Source organism: Procambarus clarkii, chromosome 44, assembly GCF_040958095.1.
Source record: "Procambarus clarkii isolate CNS0578487 chromosome 44, FALCON_Pclarkii_2.0, whole genome shotgun sequence".
NCBI lineage: Eukaryota > Metazoa > Arthropoda > Malacostraca > Decapoda > Cambaridae > Procambarus > Procambarus clarkii.
The window spans coordinates 30186970-30214047 of NC_091193.1; the positions used below are offsets into that span (position 1 = coordinate 30186970).

General features: G+C 46.2%; 1 protein-coding gene across 1 annotated transcript in view; it reads left to right on the plus strand.

The window, feature by feature from the left end:
- Nucleotides 1-27078, plus strand: part of LOC123745439 (protein broad-minded) — a 244144-nt gene that overhangs the window by 63826 nt on the left and 153240 nt on the right. The window contains exons 3-4 of the mRNA XM_069300871.1: nt 12131-12300; nt 12596-12769. Coding sequence (XP_069156972.1) covers nt 12131-12300; nt 12596-12769 — 344 coding nt within the window. The remainder of the gene's footprint in view (nt 1-12130; nt 12301-12595; nt 12770-27078) is intronic.

Consider the following 27078-nt stretch of genomic DNA (forward strand, 5'->3'; position numbering starts at 1 on the left):
AGATATTATTGTACAAGCAGATAAAGATAAATCACGACTGTTGATACTGGGGGACTTCAACTTTAGAGCAATAGACTGGGAGGCCTATGAAGCAAGAACGGAGGACTTTTGGACATGCAGATTTGTGAACCTCATTCTGGAGACATTCTTGTATCAACACATAAAGCAAGCCACAAGAATGAGGGAAGGAGATGTACCGTCAGTACTGGATCTAGTATTCACCAGGAAAGAAGAAGAGATTTTTGACATCCAGTACCTTCCTCCCTTGGGAAAGAGTGATCATGTCCTGTTAGACATTAAATATGCTTTAAGATATCATCTAGAAGAAAATGGGGACATTGAAACAGTTGATAAACTCGATTTAAGGAGAGGCAACTATGGGGAACTTCGAAATTTTTTTAATGAGTGCAATTGGACAGAATTGTTGATAGGCAGGGAAGTAAATGAAATGTATGCCAAATTTTTACAAATATACGAGGAAGGCACACAAACATTCATACCAAAACAGAGATGCAGGGCCAGAAAACAGGATTGGTTTGACAGAAATTGTGAGAGGGCAAGAGACCAAAAGACACAAAAATGGAATCAGTATAGGAAGAGGCCAAACCCCCAAACATACCAGCGATACAAAGATGCGAGAAACAACTATACAGCAGTAAGGAGAGAGGCAGAAAGAAATTTTGAAAAAGGGATAGCAGATAAATGTAAAACAGAACCGGGCCTATTCTACAAATTCATAAACAACAAATTGCAGGTAAAGGATAATATACAGAGGTTGAAAATGGGAAACAGATTCACGGAAAATGAAAAGGAAATGTGCGAAACATTAAATGAAAAGTTCCAAAGTGTGTTTGTACAAAATGATATCTTCAGAGAACCAGACGCAATAAGAATTCCAGAGAACAACATAGAGCGGATAGAGGTGTCTAGAGATGAAGTGGAAAATATGCTAAAGGAGCTCGGTAAGAACAAAGCAGCTGGCCCAGATGGCGTTTCACCATGGGTTCTGAGAGAATGTGCATCTGAGCTCAGCATTCCACTTCACCTGATCTTTCAGGCAACCCTGTGTACAGGAATCGTAGCAGACGTGTGGAAACAGGCTAACATAGTTCCAATCTACAAAAGTGGCAGCAGGGAAGACCCCCTCAATTATAGACCTGTATCATTGACGAGTGTAATAGTGAAAGTATTGGAAAAACTAATCAAAACTAAATGGGTAGAACACCTGGAGAGAAATGATATAATATCAGACAGACAGTATGGTTTTCGATCTGGAAGATCCTGTGTATCGAATTTACTCAGTTTCTATGATCGAGCCACAGAGATATTACAGGAAAGAGATGGTTGGGTTGACTGCATCTATCTGGACCTAAAAAAGGCTTTCGACAGAGTTCCACATAAGAGGTTGTTCTGGAAACTGGAAAATATTGGAGGGGTGACAGGTAAGCTTCTATCATGGATGAAAAATTTTCTGACTGATAGAAAAATGAGGGCAGTAATCAGAGGCAATGTATCGGAATGGAGAAATGTCACAAGTGGAGTACCACAGGGTTCAGTTCTTGCACCAGTGATGTTTATTGTGTACATAAATGATCTACCAGTTGGTATACAGAATTATATGAACATGTTTGCTGATGATGCTAAGATAATAGGAAGGATAAGAAATTTAGATGATTGTCATGCCCTTCAAGAAGACCTGGACAAAATAAGTATATGGAGCACCACCTGGCAAATGGAATTTAATGTTAATAAATGTCATGTTATGGAATGTGGAATAGGAGAACATAGACCCCATACAACCTATATATTATGTGAGAAATCTTTAAAGAATTCTGATAAAGAAAGAGATCTAGGGGTGGTTCTAGATAGAAAACTATCACCTGAGGACCACATAAAGAATATTGTGCAAGGATCCTATGCTATGCTTTCTAACTTCAGAATTGCATTTAAATACATGGATGGCGATATACTAAAGAAATTGTTCATGACTTTTGATAGGCCAAAGCTAGAATATGCAGTTGTTGTGTGGTGCCCATATCTTAAGAAGCACATCAACAAACTGGAAAAGGTGCAAAGACATGCTACGAAGTGGCTCCCAGAACTGAAGGGCAAGAGCTACGAGGAGAGGTTGGAAGCATTAAACATGCCAAAACTAGAAGACAGAAGAAAAAGAGGTGATATGATCACTACATACAAAATAGTAACGGGAATTGATAAAATCGACAGGGAAGATTTCCTGAGACCTGGCACTTCAAGAACAAGAGGTCATAGATTTAAACTAGCTAAACACAGATGCCGAAGAAATATAAGAAAATTCACCTTCGCAAATAGAGTGGTAGACGGTTGGAACAAGTTAAGTGAGAAGGTGGTGGAGGCCAAGACCGTCAGTAGTTTCAAAGCGTTATATGACAAAGAGTGCTGGGAAGACGGGACACCACGAGCATAGCTCTCATCCTGTAACTACACTTAGGTAATTACACTTAGGTAATTACATACATACATACATACAATGGGGCCTTGACTTCCGATGCTAATCCGTTCCCAGAGACGGATCGGAAGTTGAAGCGAATTTTCCCATAAGAAATAAAGGGAATTGAATTAATCCGTTCCCAACCCTCCAAAATATTAACATACAAATACATTTTATACTGAATACAATGTTTTTTTCTAACTACAATACAGTACCTAAGTTTATCTTACCTTTATGGAGGGCTCTTGATGGTGTATGGAAGATGGTGATGAGGGGGGAGGAGGAGAGTTGTTACTGTTTGGAAGGGGAGTCCCCTTCCATTATCACATCAGGCAGTGATGTTTTCTCTGGGATACTCTCTTTCTCCTACATTTTGCCTGAATACCACTAGGACCTGGTTGTGGTTCAGTGCTTGTTTGTCTCACTACAAATTTGTCAAGAGACATTTGTTTTTCCATTCGTTTTAACATTATTCTGTAATGATGCATCACTGTAGCCCCCATAATGTCTTTTTTCTTAGCTAGTATGGTGGATATCGTTGTCTGAGATTTGTTGTACTGCCTAGCCAGTTCACCTACCCGCACACCATCTTCATATTTACAAATGATCTCTTGTTTCTGTTCTATGGTCATTCTTACATGGGATCTCATATGTTGAGCCTTACCACTGACTTTCCTGGGACTCATGGCGTATTATATAATAATTACTTTAATGTTCAAAATGCAAAAAATCACCACAAAAGCAGAATTTCTTATAGGCGCGATCATCACTAAGCGGACAGCTGTAGTAAACTGAGGCAGGTCGGACCAAGTGACCGGGAACCACGCACGGCCGACCTGAACGTGTACCAACAAATATCGGATGTCGACGACACCATCGGATGTTGAGTCGCATTTTTCGATGAAATTTATATCGTAACTCGAAATTATCGTAAGTAGGGGCAATCGTATGTCGAGGTGCTACTGTGTGTGTATATATATATATATATATATATATATATATATATATATATATATATATATATATATATATATATATATATACAGTGGTACCTCCCATAACGAATTTAATCCGTTCCATGTTCGTCATGTGAAACGGACGTCATACAAAACGAGTGTCCCCCATGTAACCAGTGTGATGCACTGTGTTTATTGTGAAATTTCCCTAGTGTGCATGACATCAAATGTTCCCCAAAATATAATTTTTCTTTGTAAAATGATAAATTACCGTCCCTGAACATGTCTATGTAAAAATAATTACCAAATTCCACTTACTTTGGCTGTGAGGGCGTGGACAAGGTGCGCTGTGACGTCATCAGGGGCTGGTCGCCCGTGTGTGAAGCTCCCAGACACGGTCGCGCAGGCCATTCAAGCACCGCGTGTTGCCACAAATATATTTTCAAATATTTTTCCTATGCATTTCCAATGCGGTTTTATTTGTTTCTTTTATCGTATATGATGCATATTTGTGACCTTTTTCAATATGTATACAGTAGAATGTTCATAATTTTCCATGAAACTGTGATACATGTGTCAGTAATGTGTCCACAATAAATGTTTATTGTCACAATATTACGTGGTAAAAATGCACTAATATTACAATATGTACAGTTTCACATACTATTTACACAGTAACACACTGTATTACACACTCAGTACTTTGGAGGTGCGTAATAGTCAACGAAGTAGTCCATGGTACACAGCGCGACTTTGCTCTCCTTGCACCAGCTACAGATAGATTTTTGTTTCCTGTTTCATCGTTCTGTGTGCTTGCAAATAATGCACTCGCGTGCACCCTTGGCTTTAGTACTTGTAGGTGGTATGTAGCCAAGCTTGTAAAGCATAAGGTAGTATTGAAACGATTATAGGAAAAGCTCAATTTGTAAGGTAGTCTTGAAAAGATCGCTTTGTAAGGTCCCACACAGGAAGAGATTCAGCTAGCCTCAAAGAGTGTCCATCAGTCAGGAAGAGATTCAGCTAGCCTCAAAGAGTGTCCATCAGTCAGGAAAAGATTCAGGTATTCTTAAAAATATCAATGAACACCACCAAAATGGAAGCCGCTAACACTGTTCATCTATGCTACTTGTATCAGATGCATCATCACTGAACGCAGAAAACGATTCATCTATGTATCATCTATATACATTAGAGATGGCAAGGGTGGGGCTCAGAGCTACACCTGGATACGCTCGCTGTATCATCCTCATAGGTGCTGTATCACAGGCATCCGACCGTTGTGTTAAGCCCTTATTGCGCCTAGCTTCACCAATGTTATGACCCTTATGTTCTTCAAACAATAGGGTCTGAATTGCACTGACTGAGTAGTCTTTCAACACCGTGTGGGACAGGTGTTTGAGAGCCAGAGGCACGTGTGCCACAAATGGTTGCTCACGCAGTACTAACCCAGCCAGCAGCCCTTGTCTTTCATATTCGTTATAGCAAAAGGTTCGTTCAGTGTTTGTTGGGTAGGCTGCTCCATTATGACAATCTTTCTTTGTTTCAAATGTGTTCCATTTGTTTTGTATTTATCACTTACGTCTCAATAATGGAGCAGCCTACCCGACAAACACTGAACGAACCTTTATGACATTTGTCCATTTTTCAAATTGTTTCAACAGTTCTTTTATTTTTTTTTTTTTTTTTTTTTTTAAGAAACATGGAGCAGTCGACCTGTAGACCACCGAACGAACATTTTTGACATTTGTACTGGTTTTCAAAATTCTTCATATTTTTTATTATTTACGTTTTTTGTATGTAAGAAACATGGAGCAGCCTACCTGCCGACCACCGAACGAACCTTTTGCTATAAGACAAATGAAAAATAAATATTGAACACATTTGAAGAAAGGAAAATGTCATAATGGTTTATTCAGTGTATGTAAGGTAGGCTTCTCCATTATTGAGACGTAAATGACAAATAAAAAACAAATGGAACACATTTGAAACAAAGAAAGATTGTTATAATGGAGCAGCCTACCTGCCGAACACCGAACGAACTTTTTTGACATTTGTTGTATATCAGATATTTCATTTCTTGTTTCCTACAAAAACGTCAATGCTTTGCAACATCTCAGCAGTCACCCTTTTATATCCCAGCATCATTAGCATCTTTAAACAAGAACAACATAATTTATGTGCATCGTCGGAGGCGTCTAAGAATGTGCAAGCAGCAGCGCGACCCCACCATGTGGTGTTGACGTTACTCAAACCAGCGTTCGTCATACGGGACGATTTGACGCCGATCGGGCCGTTCGTTACCCAAAATATTCGTCTTTTGGGGCAATCGTTATGCGAGGTACCACTGTATATATATATATATATATATATATATATATATATATATATATATATATATATATATATATATATATATATATATATATATATATATATATATATATATACATACATATATACATACATATATACATACATATACAGGGGTACCTCAGTTTAAGAGTTTAATTCGTTCCTGGAGACGGCTCGTATTCCGAAGCTAATTTCCCCATAAGAAATAAAGGGAAATGAATTAATCCGTTCCTGACTACCCCAAAAACCCCACATCAAACTAAATTTTTATACCTAATTCATCTAAATAAACCTACAAAACTATGTTCAAGTTATTACTTAACCTTGCTGAGGACTGCTGTTGGTGTATGGAAGATGGTGAGGAGGGGGAGGAGGAGAGGTGTTACTGTTTTTTTTTTTTTTTTTTTTTTTTTTTTTTTTTTTTTTTTTTTTTTGAGATATATACAAGAGTTGTTACATTCTTGTACAGCCACTAGTACGCGTAGCGTTTCGGGCAGGTCCCTGGAATACGATCCCCTGCCGCGAAGAATCGTTTTTTCATCCAAGTACACATTTTACTGTTGCGTTAAACAGAGGCTACAGTTAAGGAATTGTGCCCAGTAAATCCTCCCCGGCCAGGATACGAACCCATGACATAGCGCTCGCGGAACGCCAGGCGAGTGTCTTACCACTACACCACGGAGACTGTTTGGAAGGGGAGTCCCCTTCCATTATAACATCAGGCAGTGAGGACTTCACTGGTATGCACACACTGGCACATTTTGCCTGCATACCACTAGGACTTGCTTGTTTTACTAAGAATCTGTCTAAAGACACTTGTTTTTCCCTACATTTTAACACTTGTCTGTATTAAGACATCACATTGTCATTTAAAAGGTCAATGCAACGGCCTGCTACAGCTTTATCTGGGCGAGTTTTTTCAACAAAACTTTGCAGTTCTTGCCATACTTCACACATTTTCTTAATCAAGAAGGGACATCCTCTACTGCCTCTACTCACAGCTATTTTCTTAGGTTGAACCTTACCACTGGCTTTCTTGAGACCCATGGCGAGATATATAATAACAACTTTTATGCTCAAATGGCCAAAAAACCGACAAAAAACTGTAAATCCTTGTGAAGAATTCAGGTGGGATAGTCACTGGGCACGAGACACTGGTAAACTGAGGCGCGATCGCCGTGCCACCATGCGCTAGTCGGCCTGTACACGTATCAACAAACTCGTGTTCCGAGGTAACCCTCGCCTTCCGAGACACACTTTCCGAGGAAATCCTGCTCGTATTCCGAGTTGCACTCATGGAAACAAAACTTGAAGATGATATTTTAAATGAGGTCATATTTTCAAGGGGTTACTCAGTTTGAAGACGAGACAGAAAAATTAGGAAAGGCGGTAGTGTTGCTGTGCTGGTGAAAGAACACATAAAGGTAAATTAAATAATGATTGCGAATCCACAAGAGGTTGACATAATAGCACTAGAGAGCTGCAATCAGGATGATAAACTAACGATCATAAATGCATATAGTCCACCGCCATGCAACACATGGTCTGAGGATGGCCGAGCACGGCCTGAGAATAGCCGACCATGACCTGAAGATGACCGAGCATAGTCTGAGGATGGCCGAGCAAGTCCTGAGGATTGCCGAGCATGACCTGAGGATGACCGAGCATGACCTGAGGATGACCGAGCATGGCCTGAGGATGACCGAGCATGGCCTGAGGATGACCGAGCATGGCCTGAGGATGACGGAGCATGGCCTGAGGATGACCGATCATGGCCTGAGGATGACTGAGCATGGCCTGAGGATGACCGAGCATGGCCTGAGGATGGCCGAGCATGGCCTGAGGATGACTGAGCATGGCCTGAGGATGACTGAGCATGGCCTAAGGCTGACCGATCATGGCCTGAGGATGACTGAGCATGGCCTGAGGATGACTGAGCATGGCCTGAGGATGACTGAGCATGGCCTGATGACCGATCATGGCCTGAGGATGACTGAGCATGGCCTGAGGATGACTGAGCATGGCCTGAGGATGACTGAGCATGGCCTGAGGATGGCCGAGCATGGCCTGAGGATGACTGAGCATGGCCTAAGGCTGACCGATCATGGCCTGAGGATGACCGATCATGGCCTGAGGATGACTGAGCATGGCCTGAGGATGACCGAGCATGGCCTGAGGATGACTGAGCATGGCCTGAGGATGACTGAGCATGGCCTAAGGCTGACCGATCATGGCCTGAGGATGACTGAGCATGGCCTGAGGATGACTGAGCATGGCCTGAGGATGACTGAGCATGGCCTGAGGATGGCCGAGCATGGCCTGAGGATGACTGAGCATGGCCTAAGGCTGACCGATCATGGCCTGAGGATGACCGATCATGGCCTGAGGATGACTGAGCATGGCCTGAGGATGACCGAGCATGGCCTGAGGATGACTGAGCATGGCCTGAGGATGACTGAGCATGGCCTAAGGCTGACCGATCATGGCCTGAGGATGTATGTCAGGTTTTGTGAAATATATGATAAAGCCATAACAAAATTTAATGAAATCAATATACGAAGAGGCCACTAGCAAGCAAGAGAAATATAGTCGTTGAAATGTAAGCCTCATCCTAACCATACACTCAAGACCTTGAGAAATCACTCAGGAGTGTGTGACTCCTGTCACTCCTCCAATATGTTCCAGTTTCCGGAACAACCTTTTATTGGGATCTCTGTCGAAAGCCTTTTTTAGGTCCAGATAGATGCAGTCAAGCCAACCATCTCTTTCCTGTAAAATCTCTGTGGCTCGATCATAAAAACTGAGTAAGTTCGTATCACAGGATCTTCCAGATCGAAAACCATACTGTCTGTCTGATATTATATCGTTTTCTTCCAGGTGTTCTACCCATTTAGTTTTAATTATTTTTTCCAATATTTTGTCTATAACACTTGTCAATGATACAGGTCTATAATTAAGAGGGGTCTTCCCTGCTGCTACTTTTGTATATTGGAACTACGTTAGCCTTTTTCCACACATCAGCTACAACTCCTTTACACAGGGATGCCTGAAAAATCATTTGAAGTGGAATGCTGAGCTCAGGTGCACATTCTCTCAGAACCCATGGTGAAACTCCATCTGGACCAACTGCTTTGTTCTTACTTAGCTCCTTGAGCATTTTTTCCACTTCGTCTCTAGACACCTCTATGTGCTCTATGTTGTTCTCTAAAATTCTTATTTTGTCTGGTTCCCTAAAGATATCATTTTGTACAAACACACTTTGGAACTTTTCCTTTAGTGTTTTAAACATTTTCTTTTTATTTTCCGTGAATCTATTTCCCATTTTCAACCTTTGAATATTATCCTTTACCTGCAATTTGTTGTTTATGAATTTATAGAATAGACCTGGTTCTGTTTTACATTTGTCTGCAATCCCTTTTTCAAAATTTCTTTCTGCCTCTCTCCTCACTGCCGTGTAGTTGTTTCTCATATCTTTGTATCCCTGGTATGTTTGGGGGTTTGGCCTCTTCCTGTATTGATTCCATTTTTGTGTCTTTTGGTCTTTGGCCCTCTCGCAATTTCTATTGAACCAATCCTGTTTCCTAGTTCTGCATCTCTGTTTTGGTATAAATTTGTTTGTGCCTTTATCATATATTTCACAAAACTTGACATACATCTCATTCACTTCCTTGCCTAGCATCTAGTCTGTCCAATTATACTCACTAAAAAAAATTCTAAGGTCGCCATAATGTCCTCTCCTGAAGTCAGGTTTTCAACTGCTTCAACCTCCTTATTTTTTCCAGATTATAATGCATTGCATACCTTATTCCCAAAAAGACATGGTCACTTTTACCCAAGGGAGGAAGGTACTGAATGTCAAATATCTCTTCCTCCTGCCTGGTAAATATCAAATCTAGCATGGAGGGAACGTCCCCTTCCCTCATCCTCATAGCTTGTTTAACATGTAGATACAAGAATGTTTCCAGGATGAGGTCTACAAATCTACAGGTCCAAAAATCTTCTGTTTTAGCTTCATATGCTTCCCAGTCTATGGATTTCAAGTTAAAGTCACCGACTATCAACAGTCGTGATCTATCGTTATCCGCTCTCGCTATACTCTCTCTCATTATTGTTATAAGATCTTCTCGTTTACTATCTAGCTCCTCCTTTGACCATGTGCTGCTTGGCGGTGGACTATATGCATTTATGATCATTAGTTTATTATCCTCATGGCAGATCTCTAGTGCTATTATGTCAACTTCTTGTGGATTGGCAGTCATTATTTCATTCACCTTTAGGTGTTCTTTCACCAGCACAGCAACGCCACTGCCTTTCCTAATTTTTCTGTCCCGTCTCCAAATTGAGTAGCCCCTTGGGAATATGACCACATTTAAAATAACATCTTCAAGTTTTGTCTCTGTGAGTGCAACAATGTCTGGTGTCTGCAGCTGTATTACATCACTTAACTCTAGTATCTTCGATCTCACTCCATCTATGTTGGTGTATGCAATCTTGAGGAACTTGTTCCCCCCTCTTATTATTCTTCACTCCCCCTCTCTCTATTGATTTTGTTGGTTTGCCTTTATGTACCACTTTACTGGTCTGCCTACCCCTATCACTTTGTAGAAAAGAGAATTGATTTCTTCTTCATTCCTGCTCTCATTTAAACATTTTGCCTCTGCGAGGTTCAGTTTCAGCTTCTCTCTGTCTTCTTTTGAAAGATCTCGTCTTAACGACCACACTTTCCCATCCTCATCACTTTGTAATTTTCTAGCATTCCTTAGTACTTCTTCCATCTGTTTGGCACCGTTTAGGGTGATCCTCAAAGGTCGATCTTTCCCTTTTACGTATCTGCCTATTCTCCCGTAGTCGCACACATTCTCTATGGTAGTAAGACCTTCTACAAGGCCAACAATTTTATCTACTACTTTAGCTTCTTCTACAGCTCTTTCTGACCTAGATGTTATCTCCTTCTCTTTGCAACCAAAGATTATCAAGGACTTACTCCGATCAACTGTGTTTTGCACCAACTTCGGGTTAGATGCCAATTCTTTTTTCACTTCCAGCCTAATGTTTGTTTTATCTTGGTTACTGCAGTGTTTGGCTTCCTTTACTGCTTCTTCAATTTTTTCCTTCTCCTTGGCCACTTGTGCATAGGTGAGTTGCATATCTTTCTTGCACTGTTCTATTCCCTTTGTAACTTCCTCCATCTGTGCTGACAAAAGCTGTTTCTCCTGTTGAATTTCCTTACCTAACCTATCGTAGTCATTTATGTTTAAGTTTGCTTTAACTTCTTCCAAAGCTATTTTTAAGAGTTTATTTTCCTCTTCTATGGCTTTGCAATTTGCTTCCAAATAGTCATTACTTTCTATCAATTTACTAATTATTTCTACATGAGAGTTCACTATAGTATCTAATTTTACCAACTTGTTATGTAGACTGCTAATATCAATGCTTTCTTCATTGAATCCCACAAAATCAAGCTCTGTTTTTCCCTCTTGCCGGCAGCCATCTTGAATGTTCTTCTTTGCACTGTAAACACTAGGGCAACTTTTTCTCATCCGATTTTTCACTTCCCTTGGCACATTCCTGTTATCTCACCTATTTTTCAAAAGCACTATACCTTTATGTTCTCTGGGACACCACTCACTACCATCAACCTGTACTACAATACTTAGGATTGTTGAAATATGCTGGAGCTCCTCTGCTGCAAGTGTTGACCCTAGGGGTGTCACCTTTTGAATTTTTCCTGAGGTGTGGTGAACCCCATGTATCCGCGGGCTGTTTAAATCTTGCATAGTACTCCAAAGCATCATATGATGCGATGCGCAATTTACTGCAAGTCGGTCAAAGCATCATATGATGCGATGCGCAATTTACTGCAAGTTGGTCAAAGCATCATATGATGCGATGCGCAATTTACTGCAAGTTGGTCAAAGCATCATATGATGCGATTCGCAATTTACTGCAAGTTGGTCAAAGTATCATATGATGCGATGCGCAATTTACTGCAAGTTGGTCAAAGCATCATATGATGCGATGCGCAATTTACTGCAAGTTGGTCAAAGCATCATATGATGCGATGCGCAATTTACTGCAAGTTGGTCAAAGCATCATATGATGCGATGCGCAACTAAAGGGTTAATCTATATATTCCCCAGAATACAACCCTGCCAAATCATTTAACATCCAGGTACCCATTTTACTGTTGGGTAAACAGAGGCTACAGTTAAGGATTTGCGCCTAGTTAATGTATAATTTACTTCGACCACTAGCGTAATTAGCTTTATCTCAATCTTATTTATGACCTCATTATAAAAAAAAAATTTTGTTAACTGATAGGAGACAAACTCTTGCCTTTATATACACACAGGAACACAACTGGTCTTCAGTGAACAGGGCTTACTGAGAGCTGTATCAGAGTCACTTTACTCTCCCAGTGAAATGTTAACAGAGATGCACACCATTGCTCTGAGGCTCCTAGCATGTGCCACATCAGTCCTGGACTCTGTAGCGTTCCTCCAGGCCTCATTTGGTTATCAGGTATTGTTTCATGTCAAGGCTTTTTATTAACAAATATTGTATTACTGTACTTGTTTCTCACAGTATTTGTGCCATTTTCAGAACTCTAATGTGTATGTAACATCATTCCTAATATTTTAATTGCTTTACTCACTTCAGGTGTTGAAACCCAGTAGTTATGCCTTAAATAAATGCTTAATACTGGAATATACGCAGAATGCAGCATCAAACGAAGCTGATGATATATATAGCTTTAAACTAGAAGCACTTATATTTTATGCCATGTATTCAATACATCTTTTGTATAATACCTAAGGATGAGTTGCTTGCACAACAGCTCCAAACGAGATCTGGAGAAGGGGACTCTATTATCGTGGATGAAAACTCTATTCTTCGTAACCATATATTGGTGAAATCTTATATGATGGGCAGCAGCAGTGAGAGATGGCTTCCCCCTATTGATATTGACGAGTTATCCACATCAAGCATGGTGAGTTCTCTTTTGATTTAGTTTTACCATCTGCATTTCCTTCTTCCTGTTTTACCTTTATTGTATATAGTTTTTCATAGGGAAGCGCCTTGTTGCTCCCTGAAGCTACTATATCTGATATAGTGCCAACCTACTAGATAGATGTCATGAGGTGTGGAGTTCTTCTGGTGATCATGAGCCAGAAGCTGGCCCCCTCAGAGAGGCACAGGGAGCAGTGGAACTTATGATCAAATTCATGTCTATGACCACAAGGGAAGGGTCCGTCTAATTACCACAAGCTACCACAAGCTACACAAGCTTCAGAAAGCTTCCTGGCAATACGTTAGTAATGAATAAATATGATATGTTAAGTTAGGCTAACCTAACCTAACCTAACCTATCCTAACCTAACTTAACTAAACCAAACCTAACCTAACCTAACCTAACCGAAGCTTGGATCGTCGACTTGATTTGGCGTCACCAGCTTTTTATTTTCGTCTAATTTCTTTATAAAAGATACTTTTTCAGATTAAAATTATGTTTTATCGTGTTGTACATTCAGCACCAACATTATATTGAGTAAATATATCATATTTATTCATTACTAACGTATTGCCAGGAAGCTTAGTGAAGCTTGTGTAGCTTGTGGTAATTAGACGGACTGCAAGGGAAGGTTGTACAACCACCCTGAGAGAACAAACCAGACTTCTGCTGGTGATAAGTGAGACTACAGTCTGAGAACTGCCAAAAGAACTCCCCCAACAATGTAAACAAATGATTGAAAATTTATGGAACTAGTGCTAGCTCATTCACCTCACCTCCCTTGCCCCCTCGTTTTGGGGGAAAGTGAAACAGCAATGGGTCAGCCAGCTGCAGCACCCTCAGTTGTGTTCTGCTTTTAGCTAAATGGTGGTGTTTTGCTTTTGTTAATGTTTCTGTGCACTTTTGTGCAGCATAAATCAACCAGGAGTTAAGTGTGCTTGGAGCTGCATGTGCACAGTACTATCATCCCTGTGTGCTCCTTTAGTGCTGGCCTTGCACTTGAGAGGGTTATCTTCCCTGGAGTGTTCTGGGATTGCCCCTTTGGAGGTCCTCCTTGCTTGTGGTGGACTTCATCCTAGGTGAGCGTTTTGTCTTTGACGTTTAGGTCTTTGACTTAGTCTTTTCTTGGGTTGGGTGCAATTTTGGCTGGCAGGGGTGTAATGTTTTACAAGAGTTTACATTCTTGTAAAGCCACTAGTACGTGTAGCGTTTCGGGCAGGTCCTTAACCCTAATTTCCCCGGAATACGACCCCGCCGAATCGTTTAACAACCAGGTACCCATTCAGTTAAGGATTGGCGCCCGGTCAATCCTCCCCGGCCAGGATTCGAACCCAAGGCAAGGCGCTTGCGAAACGCCAGGCGAGTATCTTACCACTGCGCCACGGAGACTGCTGTGGTTTATGCACCTTTACTGGTACACCGAAGTCGGCCTTCACAGCCTTGTGGTGCTGTGTTGGCCTACTACTGTATTCTCTCCCTCTTACTCACTACTCATATCCTACTCCTTGGTCTGGTGTGCTGAAAATTTCCCTTATCTTTCATATATAGCATTATATAACTGTCAATAAACAAATAATCCTGAATAAGATCAAAACTGGTATACATCATTAGATGCTATTTGGTTTATACCTAGTGTCTTGGTCTCTGTTTTCTTCGTTTTCTTTTCCTTCTTGCCTATTCCAGTAGTGTTGATTATCAGGAGATTGAATTCCTTACAGGTATTACTGGCGAAGCATTCCCAGTGTCTGGGTATACCTGCAATACCCATGAACTGGGTGCAGTTAAGCCATTCCATGCAGGCCATGGAAAACCCTTGCTGGTTCAGTGGTCCGTATGATATTTCCACCATTCCTGCTCTACTTCGCACAAGTTTCAGGGTTGCATGTCATCTGTGCCACTTGGCGACACTCACTCCATCTGCCTCTGTTGCTGCCTGTTTGGTCTGTGACGCCTTTGGCTCTTAGTCTTTGGCTCGCCTTATGGGCCTCGTAGCCTGGTGGATAGCACGCAGGAATCGTAATTCTGTGGCGCGGGTTCAATTCCCGCACGAGGCAGAAACAAATGGGCAAAGTTTCTTTCACCCTGAATGCTCCTGTTACCTAGCAGTAAATAGGTACCTGGGTGTTAGTCAGCTGTCACGGGCTGCTTCCTGGGGGTGGAGGCCTGGTCGAGGACCAGGCCGCGGGGACACTAAAAAGCCCCGAAATCATCTCAAGATAACCTCAAGATAGTCATGTGGGACTTGCTTCAATCCTGTTACTTTCCGTCTTCCCCTTCTGGTGGGGCTTCAGGCAGCAACCGCTGTATTTTGGTTTCCTGTGTACTAGCAGTCTAGGTTGTATGCCTGTTGGAAGCCCTGGGGCTACCCCGTTGGTGTTAGGCTGTTGATTTTGGGGGTGTGGTTTTGTCTGCACCATATTTTCCTCTTTCCTTGGGCATTGTTCCCCATTATACCTACTGTTCATAATAGGTATAAATTGGATACATTTAGATTTAGAAAAGACCTGCATAAATACTGGTTTGGTAACAGGACTGTTGATAGGTAGAACAAAATTATCGCAAAACATTATAGAAGTAGGATTCCTTGGTTGCTTCAAATGTTGGTTAAACATATTTATGAATGAGTTAGGGTGGATATAAATTGGAGCTGCCCCATATGGGCCAATAGGCCTTCTGCAGTTTTTCCTTCATTCTTATGTTCTTATTCCTATCTTTTCCCCCCTTTCCTTGGCCCCCATTATTGGTTCAGGGTTTTAGTTCAGGATATGGCTCGGGCAACTCTGTGGGGTTGTCCCTTATGATTCAGGCACAGGGGTAGTTCAACATTCTGGTCCCACCGAGGATTTTCGGGATTCTTTCTTGCAGCTGCCTGCCTTTCTTGGAAGTCTCTTCCTTGGATTCCATTTCTCTACCCCGCCCAGTAGGCCTGAGCATTAGCTCTGCCCTGGGGCCCTCTGGCAGCCATTCCTTGGGCTTGAGGGAAGTTGTTTTTTTAATTTCTGTAGCTACTTACGCCTTCCGGCTTCCTAGGGAGCCGGTCGGTCGAGCGGACAGCACGCTGGACTTGTGATCCTGTGGTCCTGGGTTCGATCCCAGGCGCCGGCGAGAAACAATGGGCAGAGTTTCTTTCACCCTATGCCCCTGTTACCTAGCAGTAAAATAGGTACCTGAGTGTTAGTCAGCTGTCACGGGCTGCTTCCTGGTGGTGGAGGCCTGGTCGAGGACCGGGCCGCGGGGACACTAAAAAGACCCGAAATCATCTCAAGATAACCTTCCATGGTGGGTCTTTGGTTGCAGTGACTGGGGAAGGGGAAAAGGTTTCCCTTTTCCCTGTACTGTATGTTCCCAGTTGGGTGCGACTATATCCTGGGTTCAATCCAAAGGGCATTATGCTCATCAAAGGTGGCACCCCGTAGATGCTTGCCTCTTGGGCCCCTTCATGGCGGCTCGTGTGACACCCCTTGGTGCCTTGGTGCCTTGGATACTGGCTAAGTGAGGCCATGTTATGGCCTCACTTAGCCAGTAACCGGATTCTTTACTTATCAAACTGTATATGGGGCCTTCTTCTTGAGGTTATCTTGAGATGATTTTGGGGCTTTTTAGTGTCCCTGCGGCCCGGTCCTCGACCAGGCCTCCACCCCCAGGAAGCAGCCCGTGACAGCTGACTAACTCCCAGGTACCTATTTACTGCTAGGTAACAGGGGCATTCAGGGTGAAAGAAACTTTGCCCATTTGTTTTTGCCTCGTGCGGGAATCGAACCCGCGCCACAGAATTACGAGTCCTGCGCGCTATCCACCAGGCTACGAGGCCTTAGTGCCTCTTCTTACTCGATCCCACTCCTAGTCATTGGTAAGAAATTAAGAACTGGCAGGTAATAATTAATCTAAAGGAAAAGGGTGTAAACAACACTAAACAGAACCTTTACCAAATGTACTTCTTAACTATATATATATATATTAAGACTAAAGCACACACGAGAAAATGAGGAGGAGACGACGTTTCGGTCTGTCCTTAACCATTATCAAGTCGATTGTGATGGGAGTAAGGTTGTTGTTGTTATTTTAGATTCAGCTACTCGGAACAAAAAGTTCCAAGTAGCATGGGCTATGTTGAGCCCGTAAGTGGAGTCACTTTGGAGCCATTATCTGTATCAACAGCTGATACTAGAGATCTAGGGATGGATGGGGGTCTTCATGGTGGATTTCAGCCTCGGAGGGCTGGCTGTACCGGTTATGGAGCTGGTGGGGGTTAGTGTAGATCTCTAGATTTTTCGAGTTTTCTTTGGCTGAGACTTTGGCTAAGCCGTGCTGTCATTGGAGTTTGGTGAGGTGGCGAGGTCTTATACCGAGTAGGTGTCGTATTTGAGGTGCGACGGTGGAGCTCCTACTAAGATTTGCTCATCTGAGGAGGATGTAACATCCGTAGTTGATTTTTTCGTCTTTCTCTCACAGCCTGAGGTAGGCTCAGGTGTTGTGGATTAGTGGTGGAAGTTATTTCAGGAGCGTTGGTGGTGCTGTTAGTATTTGTAGACAGCATGTCTGCTAGTGCATCTGCTGAGATTGTGATAGTAGGAGTGTTAGGAGCTGGAGAGGGAAATAACTCTGTTTGTGCCGCCTAGGTCTTGGGTGGTTCTGGAGGTTGAAATAGACCTTGTGGCCATCCTGCTGGTAGTCTCCAGAGTGGTAGTGAAGGCAGTGAGACTTGCATCCAAGGTGATGATGGGGTTCAGGCCGTTGGCCAGGAACAGTGCGTTGAGTTCCTTGACAAATTTTTGATTGTCTGGTTCAGCAAGCCTCTCCGCTAGTCGAATAAAACCAGGGATAATTCCTGCACGTGATGCAAGGGGCTGCGAATGTGCCTGTGTGGTCATGGGTCCTCATTGTGAAGGCTGGGTTGCCTGGTGGGAGGAGCCACTATTTGGTAAGACTGAAGTCTTCTTGTTGGTTGGTGTGAGCTGAGGTGGTGGATTAAGCACCTGGGGCTCTGGTCTCAGAAGTAGAAGGGTTGTTTCTTTTGGCTTCAAACTGGGCCCCTTGATGTTTTCCTGTCTGCGGGGGCAGCAGTGGGAAATTGCAGGGTAATTGCCATCACAGAGCAAGCAGCGATGGGTTGTTATCTTGCATATGGAGTAGTGATGGTTCAGTGCACACAGGCTGCACTTCTGGACGTGGTGCTGACACTTGTTGGTGGGGGTTGTAAAATCTTGTAGCACTGCTGGAGCTCGTGGTATCGTTCTTTTTCTGAAGGGAGCCCCATCGGCTCCCCGGAGCTTATCCAGGCTGATATGCTAATGTCAGACTTTGGCATCAGTCATGTGTATGGAGTTCTATAGGCTTACCGGGGACCACGAACCAGAACCTGGCCCTCCTCAGAGAGGCAAGGGGAGCAATGGCCTATAGAAACCCCCGTGTGGTCGGAAGCATTCTATGTCTGCCATCGACTGGGTCAGGCACCTAGAAAGGTAAGCATCCCAAAACAAACCACTATTCTGGTTAAAATTGCTACCAAAAGCCGAACTAGTGGATAGAACTCCCCAAACAAAAACGAGCAAACTAGTGTGACGTCACATGTTGCTGCACCACTGTCTGCGCAGCTCCCTCCTCCCCAGCAGGGCGAAGGGAGAGCCCCAGATACCCTACGCCGGCTATCCACACCCAAGTTCTTTAGCTGATGCTAGAGGCCGAGGTCGTGTGGTCTGGTGCTTGTTTCAGCACTGTACCTAGAGTGTGGTGACTGTCTTCTAGGTGGTGCATGAGCCGGGGAGTGATTCTCCAGTACTTGGGCTGCATGCGCCTAGAGTTCCCTTCCCTAGGTGCCCTGTAAGTACTGCCCTTGGGGTTTGGGGCCACCTTCCACAAGTTCCTAGGGTTCTGCCCCTGCTAGGCCGTTTACTGCTTGATTTTCGGCCGCCCTTTGTATGCTCTGGTGTTCTGTTTCCCTTGTTCGCCTTAGGGTAAGGGGCAGTTTGAACTGGTAGGGAGCAGGGTACTGCGCAGCATTTTTTCACCAATCATGGACGCCGGCTCTGTTCCGCCTGGGTAATCTGTCCTCTTACGTTTTTTTTTTTTTTTCTGTTTGCCTATCTGGTGGGGGAAGGTTCTGCCTTCGTTCTTGCCCCCTGTGTCCTCTGTGTACTGAGTATTCTTCCTTCTTCTGGTTGTTCCCCTTGCTAGGTCCCTGTGAGTGTACACAGCCCGGGGGTTCAGTTCTTAGAAGGTTGTATGGTAGACTTGGGTGTCGGTTAGTAGTACCCTGCCTGGAATTACCTGAGCGTGAGTCCTATTATAGTAAACGCTCAGGACCCTGGGAAACGCCTGGGAGCGTGCGGGTCTGATGGATGTGACCCCGGAGCCCCCCTCGCTTCCAACGAGTTTGAGGGTTGCTCTGTCCCCTTGTTTCTGGTTGACACTCTGTCTTTGCCTCTGTCTGCTGCCTGTGGGGTCGGTGACACCTTTGGCCCGGAGTCCTGCGAGTTTTGTTGCTTATTTGTGACTCGGTTACCCAGTCTTATGCTGACTATGTGCTGATAGGCAGCACAAGCGTTGCACATTGAGCTTCGATGGTGGCAATGCTCTCGGTTGTTTACTCCCCAGAAGCCCTGAGGCTGCCAAGTTTTGGTTTTGGGGATGTTGGTTGTTTCGGTTCCTTCCATGCCCCCTTGTCTTTCCCCTGTTGTGGTCTAGTGTGGTCCCCCCTTCCTACCTCCTTCCGGATCTTTACCGTGTGTGGGTTCGGGGTCGGGGCGGGGTTTCGTGGGTTTTGAGACTCAGGCGATCTCAGGGAATTCCCCTTCCGGGGTAGCAACGGGAGCATTCGAGCCTGTTCCTCCAGCCGTGTTGTATGAGTCTGCCAGTGAGCTCCCTCAGTATTTTCGAGGCTGCCCCAGTTTTTTCTTGTGAGGCCGGGGCTTTGGGGGGACGGCTCAGCCCCAGGGCCTGCTGAGTGGGTTCCCGGGGCTGGGGAGGGGCTGACTTGTGGGGCTTAGGGCCCCTCTGGGCCCCAGGGGGGGGGGGGTTCTACCCTCTAGGCGGGGCTTGCGGTTATGGGGAGTAGGGTTTTCCTCCCCCCTCTCCATTCAAGTTGTTGGGCGTTGGCCCCTCCCCGAGCTCGGTTCTATGTCCCTTGAGTCGGTTGGTTCCGTCCTGTCGGTGGGTGCTCTTCTTTGTTATTCCCCCTTTTTCTGGGGAGGGACTTCTCTGTCATGTTCCCCTCTTCTTGGGGTTCTGCATGACTTTTGGTCTCGGGTGCGACAGTGCCTTTGTGCCATCATGACTTGTGCTTGCTTCTGTGTGTTCTCGAAGGTTCGGGAAGGTTTTTCACTACTTCCTGTATTATTGGAACGTCTGTCATCTTTCGGTGTGGCTTCCGGAGGGAAGCCACACCTGGCTTTCTAGGGCTTGTTGGTCCTCTTCTGTGCCTATTCTGGGTTTTCGGTCCTGTCTCGTTCTATTGTTATTGTATCTTCTCTCCGTGGTCTGTCTCATTTTCTTTGCATGCTCCTAGTCCGGGATGCCTGATTGGGCTACTTGTAGCCCAATTGGGTTGCCGATTGGGTTCGTTGTCTTCATTGAATAAGACAGCTATGTATGTTGCTGCTTATTACTTTTTGGCTCCTGTTCCCATGAGCTGGGCTGTTTCTTCTCCTGGGTGAATTACTCGTGGTCACAGTCTGTTTGGCTACTTGTAAAGTAGCCCTAGTTGGCGCCTTCCCGCCGAGCGGGTTGTGCAGTTTGGACACAGTGTCTTGCGCATGCGCTGTGGGAGTTTATTTTGGTTATGGGTGGTGTGCACCAATGCTGGTGTTTTGCGTCCTTTTCTCTCGGGTGCTTCGCCTCTCGCTCTTCATTGTTCTCCAGTCTGTGCCCCGTGGCTGCTGGGGTGTTCTGGTTTGCAGCCATGGGGTGGACGCCGAGGTTTTCCCTGTGTTATGGCTGCGGTGTGCCTCCTTCGCCTCTACCATGCTCTTCTCTTGCCTGTGCGCCTTTAGCCTTCTTCCCCTGGCGGCGCTCCCGGCATCTTCTCGGCTACGTTGTGTCGCGACACGTTCGTGCCTACATTCTGCAGGTGAGTTTCTGCGGTCTGGCATCTCTTTCGGCCAGGCGTTGATTCTTGGTTTTGGGATACGAATGTGAGAACATCAGAACACAGGTACTTGCCGGGGGCCTATTGGCCAGTACGAGGCAGCTCCTAATTATACCTATTCCGTCCCACTCCTATGCATGTCTAACCCATGCTTGAGTCAGTCCGGGGGCTCCACCTCCATCAGGTTACAAGGTAATATGGTGGTGGTGAATATGATGAAGTAAATGTGACTGTGTCAGGATGTTACAAGTGGTGGTGGTGAATATGATGAAGTAAATGTGACTGTGTCAGGATGTTACGAGGTAATATGGTGGTGGTGAATATGATGAAGTAAATGTGACTGTGTCAGGATGTTACAAGTGGTGGTGGTGAATATGATGAAGTAAATGTGACTGTGTCAGGATGTTACGAGGTAATATGGTGGTGGTGAAAATGATGAAGTAAATGTGACTGTGTCAGGATGTTACAAGGTAATATGGTGGTGGTGAACATGATGAAGTAAATGTGACTGTGTCAGGATGTTACAAGTGGTGGTGGTGAATATGATGAAGTAAATGCGACTGTGTCAGGATGTTACAAGGTAATATGGTGGTGGTGAATATGATGAAGTAAATGTGACTGTGTCAGGATGTTACAAGTGGTGGTGGTGAATATGATGAAGTAAATGTGACTGTGTCAGGATGTTACGAGGTAATATGGTGGTGGTGAAAATGATGAAGTAAATGTGACTGTGTCAGGATGTTACAAGGTAATATGGTGGTGGTGAAAATGATGAAGTAAATGCGACTGTGTCAGGATGTTACAAGTGGTGGTGGTGAATATGATGAAGTAAATGCGACTGTGTCAGGATGTTACGAGGTAATATGGTGGTGGTGAATATGATGAAGTAAATGTGACTGTGTCAGGATGTTACGAGGTAATATGTGGTTTTGTTACTGAGGATGCGTATTGGGGTTTTGGTTGTGGCATTTTGTTTGGCCCTTGTGTGCTTCCTCCTGGGGCCTTCCTTGTTTGTGTTATTTGTTACAGTGGTCTTATCTGGGTAACTCATTCCTTGCCCGCCTTGCAGTGCATGGCTTAGCCCTTCCAGGTACGTTGGATTCTCTGTACCCCCCTAGTTGTCCTCACCTAGTTGTGCTTGCTGGGATTGAGCTCTGGCTCTTTAGTCCTGCCCCTCTGGCACTCACCTGCCATATACATGGCCTCTGTGCTTGCCTCGTTGTGCTCGCCTAGTTGTGTTTGCGGGGGTAGAGCTCTGGGTTTTTGGTCTCTCCTCTCGCCTGTCGTTCGACTAATGTACGGCTTTCTGAGCCTAGTGGGCTCTGTCGTGTCTCCACTTGATGCTGTGTGTGTGGGGTCAGCCTCCACCACATCCCTTCCTCATGCATTCCATTAGTCTCCTACTCTGACACTTGAATCCTTTTTTTCTTTTTTTCTGGGGGGAGCCCCGTCGGCTCCCCGGAGCTATCCCAGGCTGATATGCTAATGTCAGACTTTGGCATCAGTCATGTGTATGGAGTTCTTAGGCCTACCGGGGACCACGGCCAGAACCGGGCCCCCTCAGAGAGGCAAGGGGAGCAATGGCCTATAGAAGCCCCCGTGTAGTTGGAAGCATTCTATGTCTGCCATCGACCGGAACAGGCACCCAGAAAGGTAAGCGCCCCAAAACAAACCCCTATTCTGGTTAAAATTGCTACCAAAAACCGAACTAGTGGATAGAACTCCCCAACCGAAAACAAGCAAACTAGTGTGACGTCACACACTGCCGCGCCGCTGTCTGCGCAGCTCCCCCCTCCCCGGGAGGGGGAAGGGGGAGCCCCAGACCCCCCGCGCCGGCTACCCACACCTCAGTTCTTGAGGCTGATGCTATAGGCGATGGTCGTGTGCTCTGGCTCCGGTGTCGCTACTGCACTGTGCTTTGCGTGTGGTGTTAGTTTTGTGGGTGCGAGAGCCAGGAGTTATCTTCAGTACTCGGGCTGCATGCGCCTAGGGCTGCCTTCCCTAGGTGCCCTGTAAGTACTGCCCTTGGGGCTTGGGGCCACCTTCCACAGGCTCCTCGGGGTCTGCCTCTGCTGGTCCGTTTTACCTTTCGGTTTTTCGGCCGCCTGTTGGGCTCTTGGGTGTTCTGTTCTCCCTTGTTACCGGCAGGTAAGAGGCAGTTTGCACTGGTAGGGGCGCAGGGTGCTGCTCAGCTTGTATTTCCCAACATTGCGGCCGGCTCTGTTCCTTGGGGTTCGCTGTCCTCTTGCGGGGTTTTGTTTTTCTTTTTGTTTTTGCCTGGTGGGGGGTTCTGTCATTTTATTGTTTGTTTTTGCCCTTCCACTGTTCTCCTCGGTGGCGCCCCCTGCTAGGCCCCCGTGAGTGTACACGTCCCTGGGGTTCAGCTTTAGAAGTTTCTGCTCTTTTGGTCGTGGTGATTGTTTTGTTCGTTTGCAGCCGTCTCCTTCTTTTCTGGCGAAGAATGAGACTGCTGCGTTCCGGAGGGGTCCATGGGTGGTTGATGCTTGGTTGGTCAGGCCGGGGGTGCATCATGTTTTGTGTCCGGTTGCGGCGCTTCGCCGTTATTTGCGCGCCACAGCTTCTGTGTCTGGGGACGCGCTCTGGGTTGATCCGGTTTCCCTTCTTCCCTGTTCGCGGGTTCGGGTCTCTCAGGTCGTCCGCAGGGTTATTAGGTCCAGCCAGCCTGCAGTCTATCCCCGTGCCCATGACGTTCGTAAGTTCGCGGCTCTTGCTGCCGTCTTTGGGAATATGTCTTGGTCTGATATTCGGGCGCGGGGATTTTGGCGGTCGAACAGGGTCCTGGCTGCTCGTTACCTTGTGAATGTCCCTGGGCCTTGTCGGGCCTGTGTTGCTTTGGGTCGGCGGTTGCAGCCAGTTGTCTCGGCTTCGAGTTGAGGGGTGAGCGACGACCGCCTCCCGGGTAAGTCCCTCTTTTTCCCTCTGTGGGTAGTTAGCTCCGGGGAGCCGACGGGGCTCCCCCCAGAAAACCAGCGTTGAATGTTATGAAACGCCATTTTCTGGGTGAGTCCCGGAGGCTCCCCGGCATCCCTCCCTCCCTCCGGTCGGCGGTTTTTCGCGTTTTTGACATCCAGCCTCAAGAACTGAGGTGTGGGTAGCCGGCGCGGGGGGTCTGGGGCTCCCCCTTCCCCCTCCCGGGGAGGGGGGAGCTGCGCAGACAGCGGCGCGGCAGTGTGTGACGTCACACTAGTTTGCTTGTTTTCGGTTGGGGAGTTCTATCCACTAGTTCGGTTTTTGGTAGCAATTTTAACCAGAATAGGGGTTTGTTTTGGGGCGCTTACCTTTCTGGGTGCCTGTTCCGGTCGATGGCAGACATAGAATGCTTCCAACTACACGGGGGCTTCTATAGGCCATTGCTCCCCTTGCCTCTCTGAGGGGGCCCGGTTCTGGCCGTGGTCCCCGGTAGGCCTAAGAACTCCATACACATGACTGATGCCAAAGTCTGACATTAGCATATCAGCCTGGGATAGCTCCGGGGAGCCTCCGGGACTCACCCAGAAAATGGCGTTTCATTACATTCAACGCTGGTTTTTTTGTCATTTCTATTGCTCATTGGGCATCCGTTCCACCTGTGTTCCCTATGGCATGTGTGCCCCTTGTGCTCATTGGTGGGGCTTTCTCTTCCCTCTCATTCCTCTGAGGGTCTTGCTTGTGGTGTTGATGTCCTCTCTGGTTCTTCTGTCTCCCAGTGACATGCGGTTTCATTTCCGTTGTCTCGTCTTCACTCATGCCCCTCGGTTCGGATGCTGGTCTGGTGGCGAACCTTGCATTTTTTCCGTTTGATCTTGTGTTGGGACATGACCAATGACTGTGTTATTGGCGTGCCTTTCGTTCCCATTTGCTGCCTGCTTTCTTCATTCCTCTGCGTCCTTTTATCCTCCACATTGTGTTTTGTTTGTATCTTTTGGCTCTCCTATTGCCAGATTTGGATTTCTGATTCCTGGTTTTCCCTGCCTTTTGGCATTTTCAGAGTCTCTGTTTCCCTTCTCTAGAGTCTCTGTCGGGACCATTGTCTCCAGTCTCCTGGCGAGTTCGCTGGCGTTGGGAGGTTTTTCTGTCCGGCAGACGTTCCATCTCCTCCGTTGCCGGCTCGGTTTCCGGCTCTGCTGGCTCGGTCGCACCCGGGGTCTTCCCGCGGCTCTGCTTGCTCGGTCGCACCCGGGGTCTTCCCGCAGCTCTGCTTGCTCGGTCGCACCCGGGGTCTTCCTGCGGCTCTGCCTCTTCCTCGGCTCGTATGGTCCATGGCAGGGCTGGTTCAGCTCTGCCTCAATTCTCTCATCTTCTGTTGGTGATCAGGTGGCTTCGTTGATGGTGTCTCACTTGCGTGCTTCTTGGCGGCAGTGTGGATTTTTTTGGCAGTCCTTCCTTTTTCCTTCTGTTCCTTCTTAGGTGGATGTGTTTTGTGGGTGTGGTTCTTGTCCTTCTCTTGTGGGGGTTCAGGGCCGTCATTTTGCCGCATACTGTCGCCTCGTATCATGCGGCGTTGGTGGAGCTGCTTCAGCTTGCGTTCAGTGTTCATGTTTTCTTCTGCGCCGTTTTCGCAAGCTGTCTCAAGCGTTGTTTCACCTCCGGCCTGCTCATGCACTGCCTGAGCCATTCTGGTCATTGGACAGAGTGCTCTCTTTTCTTTCTTCTCCTCAGTTTGTTGTGGCCCCTTCGGTTCCGGTTTGTTTCTCAAGGGCTCTTTTTTCTGTTGGCATTGGCCTCTAGGGGTCGGGTCGGTGAGCTTCATGCTCTCCTCCGGTGCAGGGATTCTGTTCTTTCAGTCATGCAGTTCGTTTTGTTCATCTGCAGCCATCCCCTGCTTTTCTGGCAATGATTGAGACTGCTGCTTTCTGGAGGGGTCCTTGGGTTGTTGATACTTGGTTGGTCAGGCCGGGGGTGCACCGTGCGTTGTGTCCGGTTGCAGCCCTCCACCGTTCTTTGCACACCTCGACTTCTGTGTCCCCGGATGCGCTTTGGGTTGATCCAGTTTCCTTCTTCCCTGTTCGCGAGTTCGGGTCTCCCGGGTCGTTTGCAGGGTTATGATGTCTAGCCAGCCTGCGGTCTCTCCCCGAGCCCATGACGTTCACCAGTTCACGGCTCTTGCCGCTGGTTTTGACAATATGTAGAGGGTTGCGTGCGGGCACGGGGGTTTTGGCGGTTGAACAGGGCTGCGGCTGCTTGTTTTGGCGGCTGCTCATTATCTCATAATCGTTCCTGGGTCCAGTCGGGCCTGTGTCGCTTTGGGTTGGCGGCTGCAGCCAGTTGTCTCGACTTCGGTTGAGGAGTGTGGGGCGACCGCCTCCCGGGTAAGTCCCTCTACTTTCCTCTGTGGGTAGTTAGCTCAGGGGGAGCCGACGGGGCTTTCCCAAGAAAACCAGCGTTGAATGTAATGAAACGCCATTTTCTGGGTGAGACCCGGAGGCTCCCCGGCATCACTCCTTCCCTCCGGTCGGCCTTTTTCTCGCATGTTTTAACATCCAGCCTCAGAACTGGGGTGTGGATAGCCAGCGTCGGGGGTCTGGCTATCCCCCTTCCCCCCCTCCCGGGGATGGGGGGGAGCTGCGCAGACAGCGGCGCGGCGATGTATGATGTCATACTAGTTTGCTCGTTTTTGTTTAGGGAGTTCTATCCACTAGTTCGGCTTTTGGTAGCAATTTTCACCAAAATAGGGGTTTGTTTTGGGACGCTTACCTTTCTGGGTGCCTGACTCGGTCGATGGCAGACATAGAATGCTTCCAACCACACTTGGGCTTCTATAGGCCATTACTCCCCTTGCCTCTCTGAGGGGGCCAGGGTCTGGCTCGTGGTCCCCGGTAGGCCCATAGAACTCCATACACATGACTGATGCCAAAGTTTGACTTAAGCATATCAACCTGGATAAGCTCCAGGGAGCCTACGGGTCTCACCCAGAAAATGGCGTTTCATTACATTCAACGCTGATTTTCTGGGGGGAGCCCCGTCGGCTCCCTGGAGCTATCCAGGCTAAATGGATATGTATAACTTTCTGGCATCAGTCAAAGTGCTTGGAGTTCTTGCCTACCGGGGACCACGAGCCAGAACTTGGCCCCCTCAGAGAGGCACGAGGAGCAATGGCCTATAGAAACCCCCTTGTGATAGGGAGCATTCTATGTCTGCCATCAACTGGGACAGGCACCCAGAAAGGTAGGCGCCCCAAAACAAACCCCTATTCTTGTGAAATTAT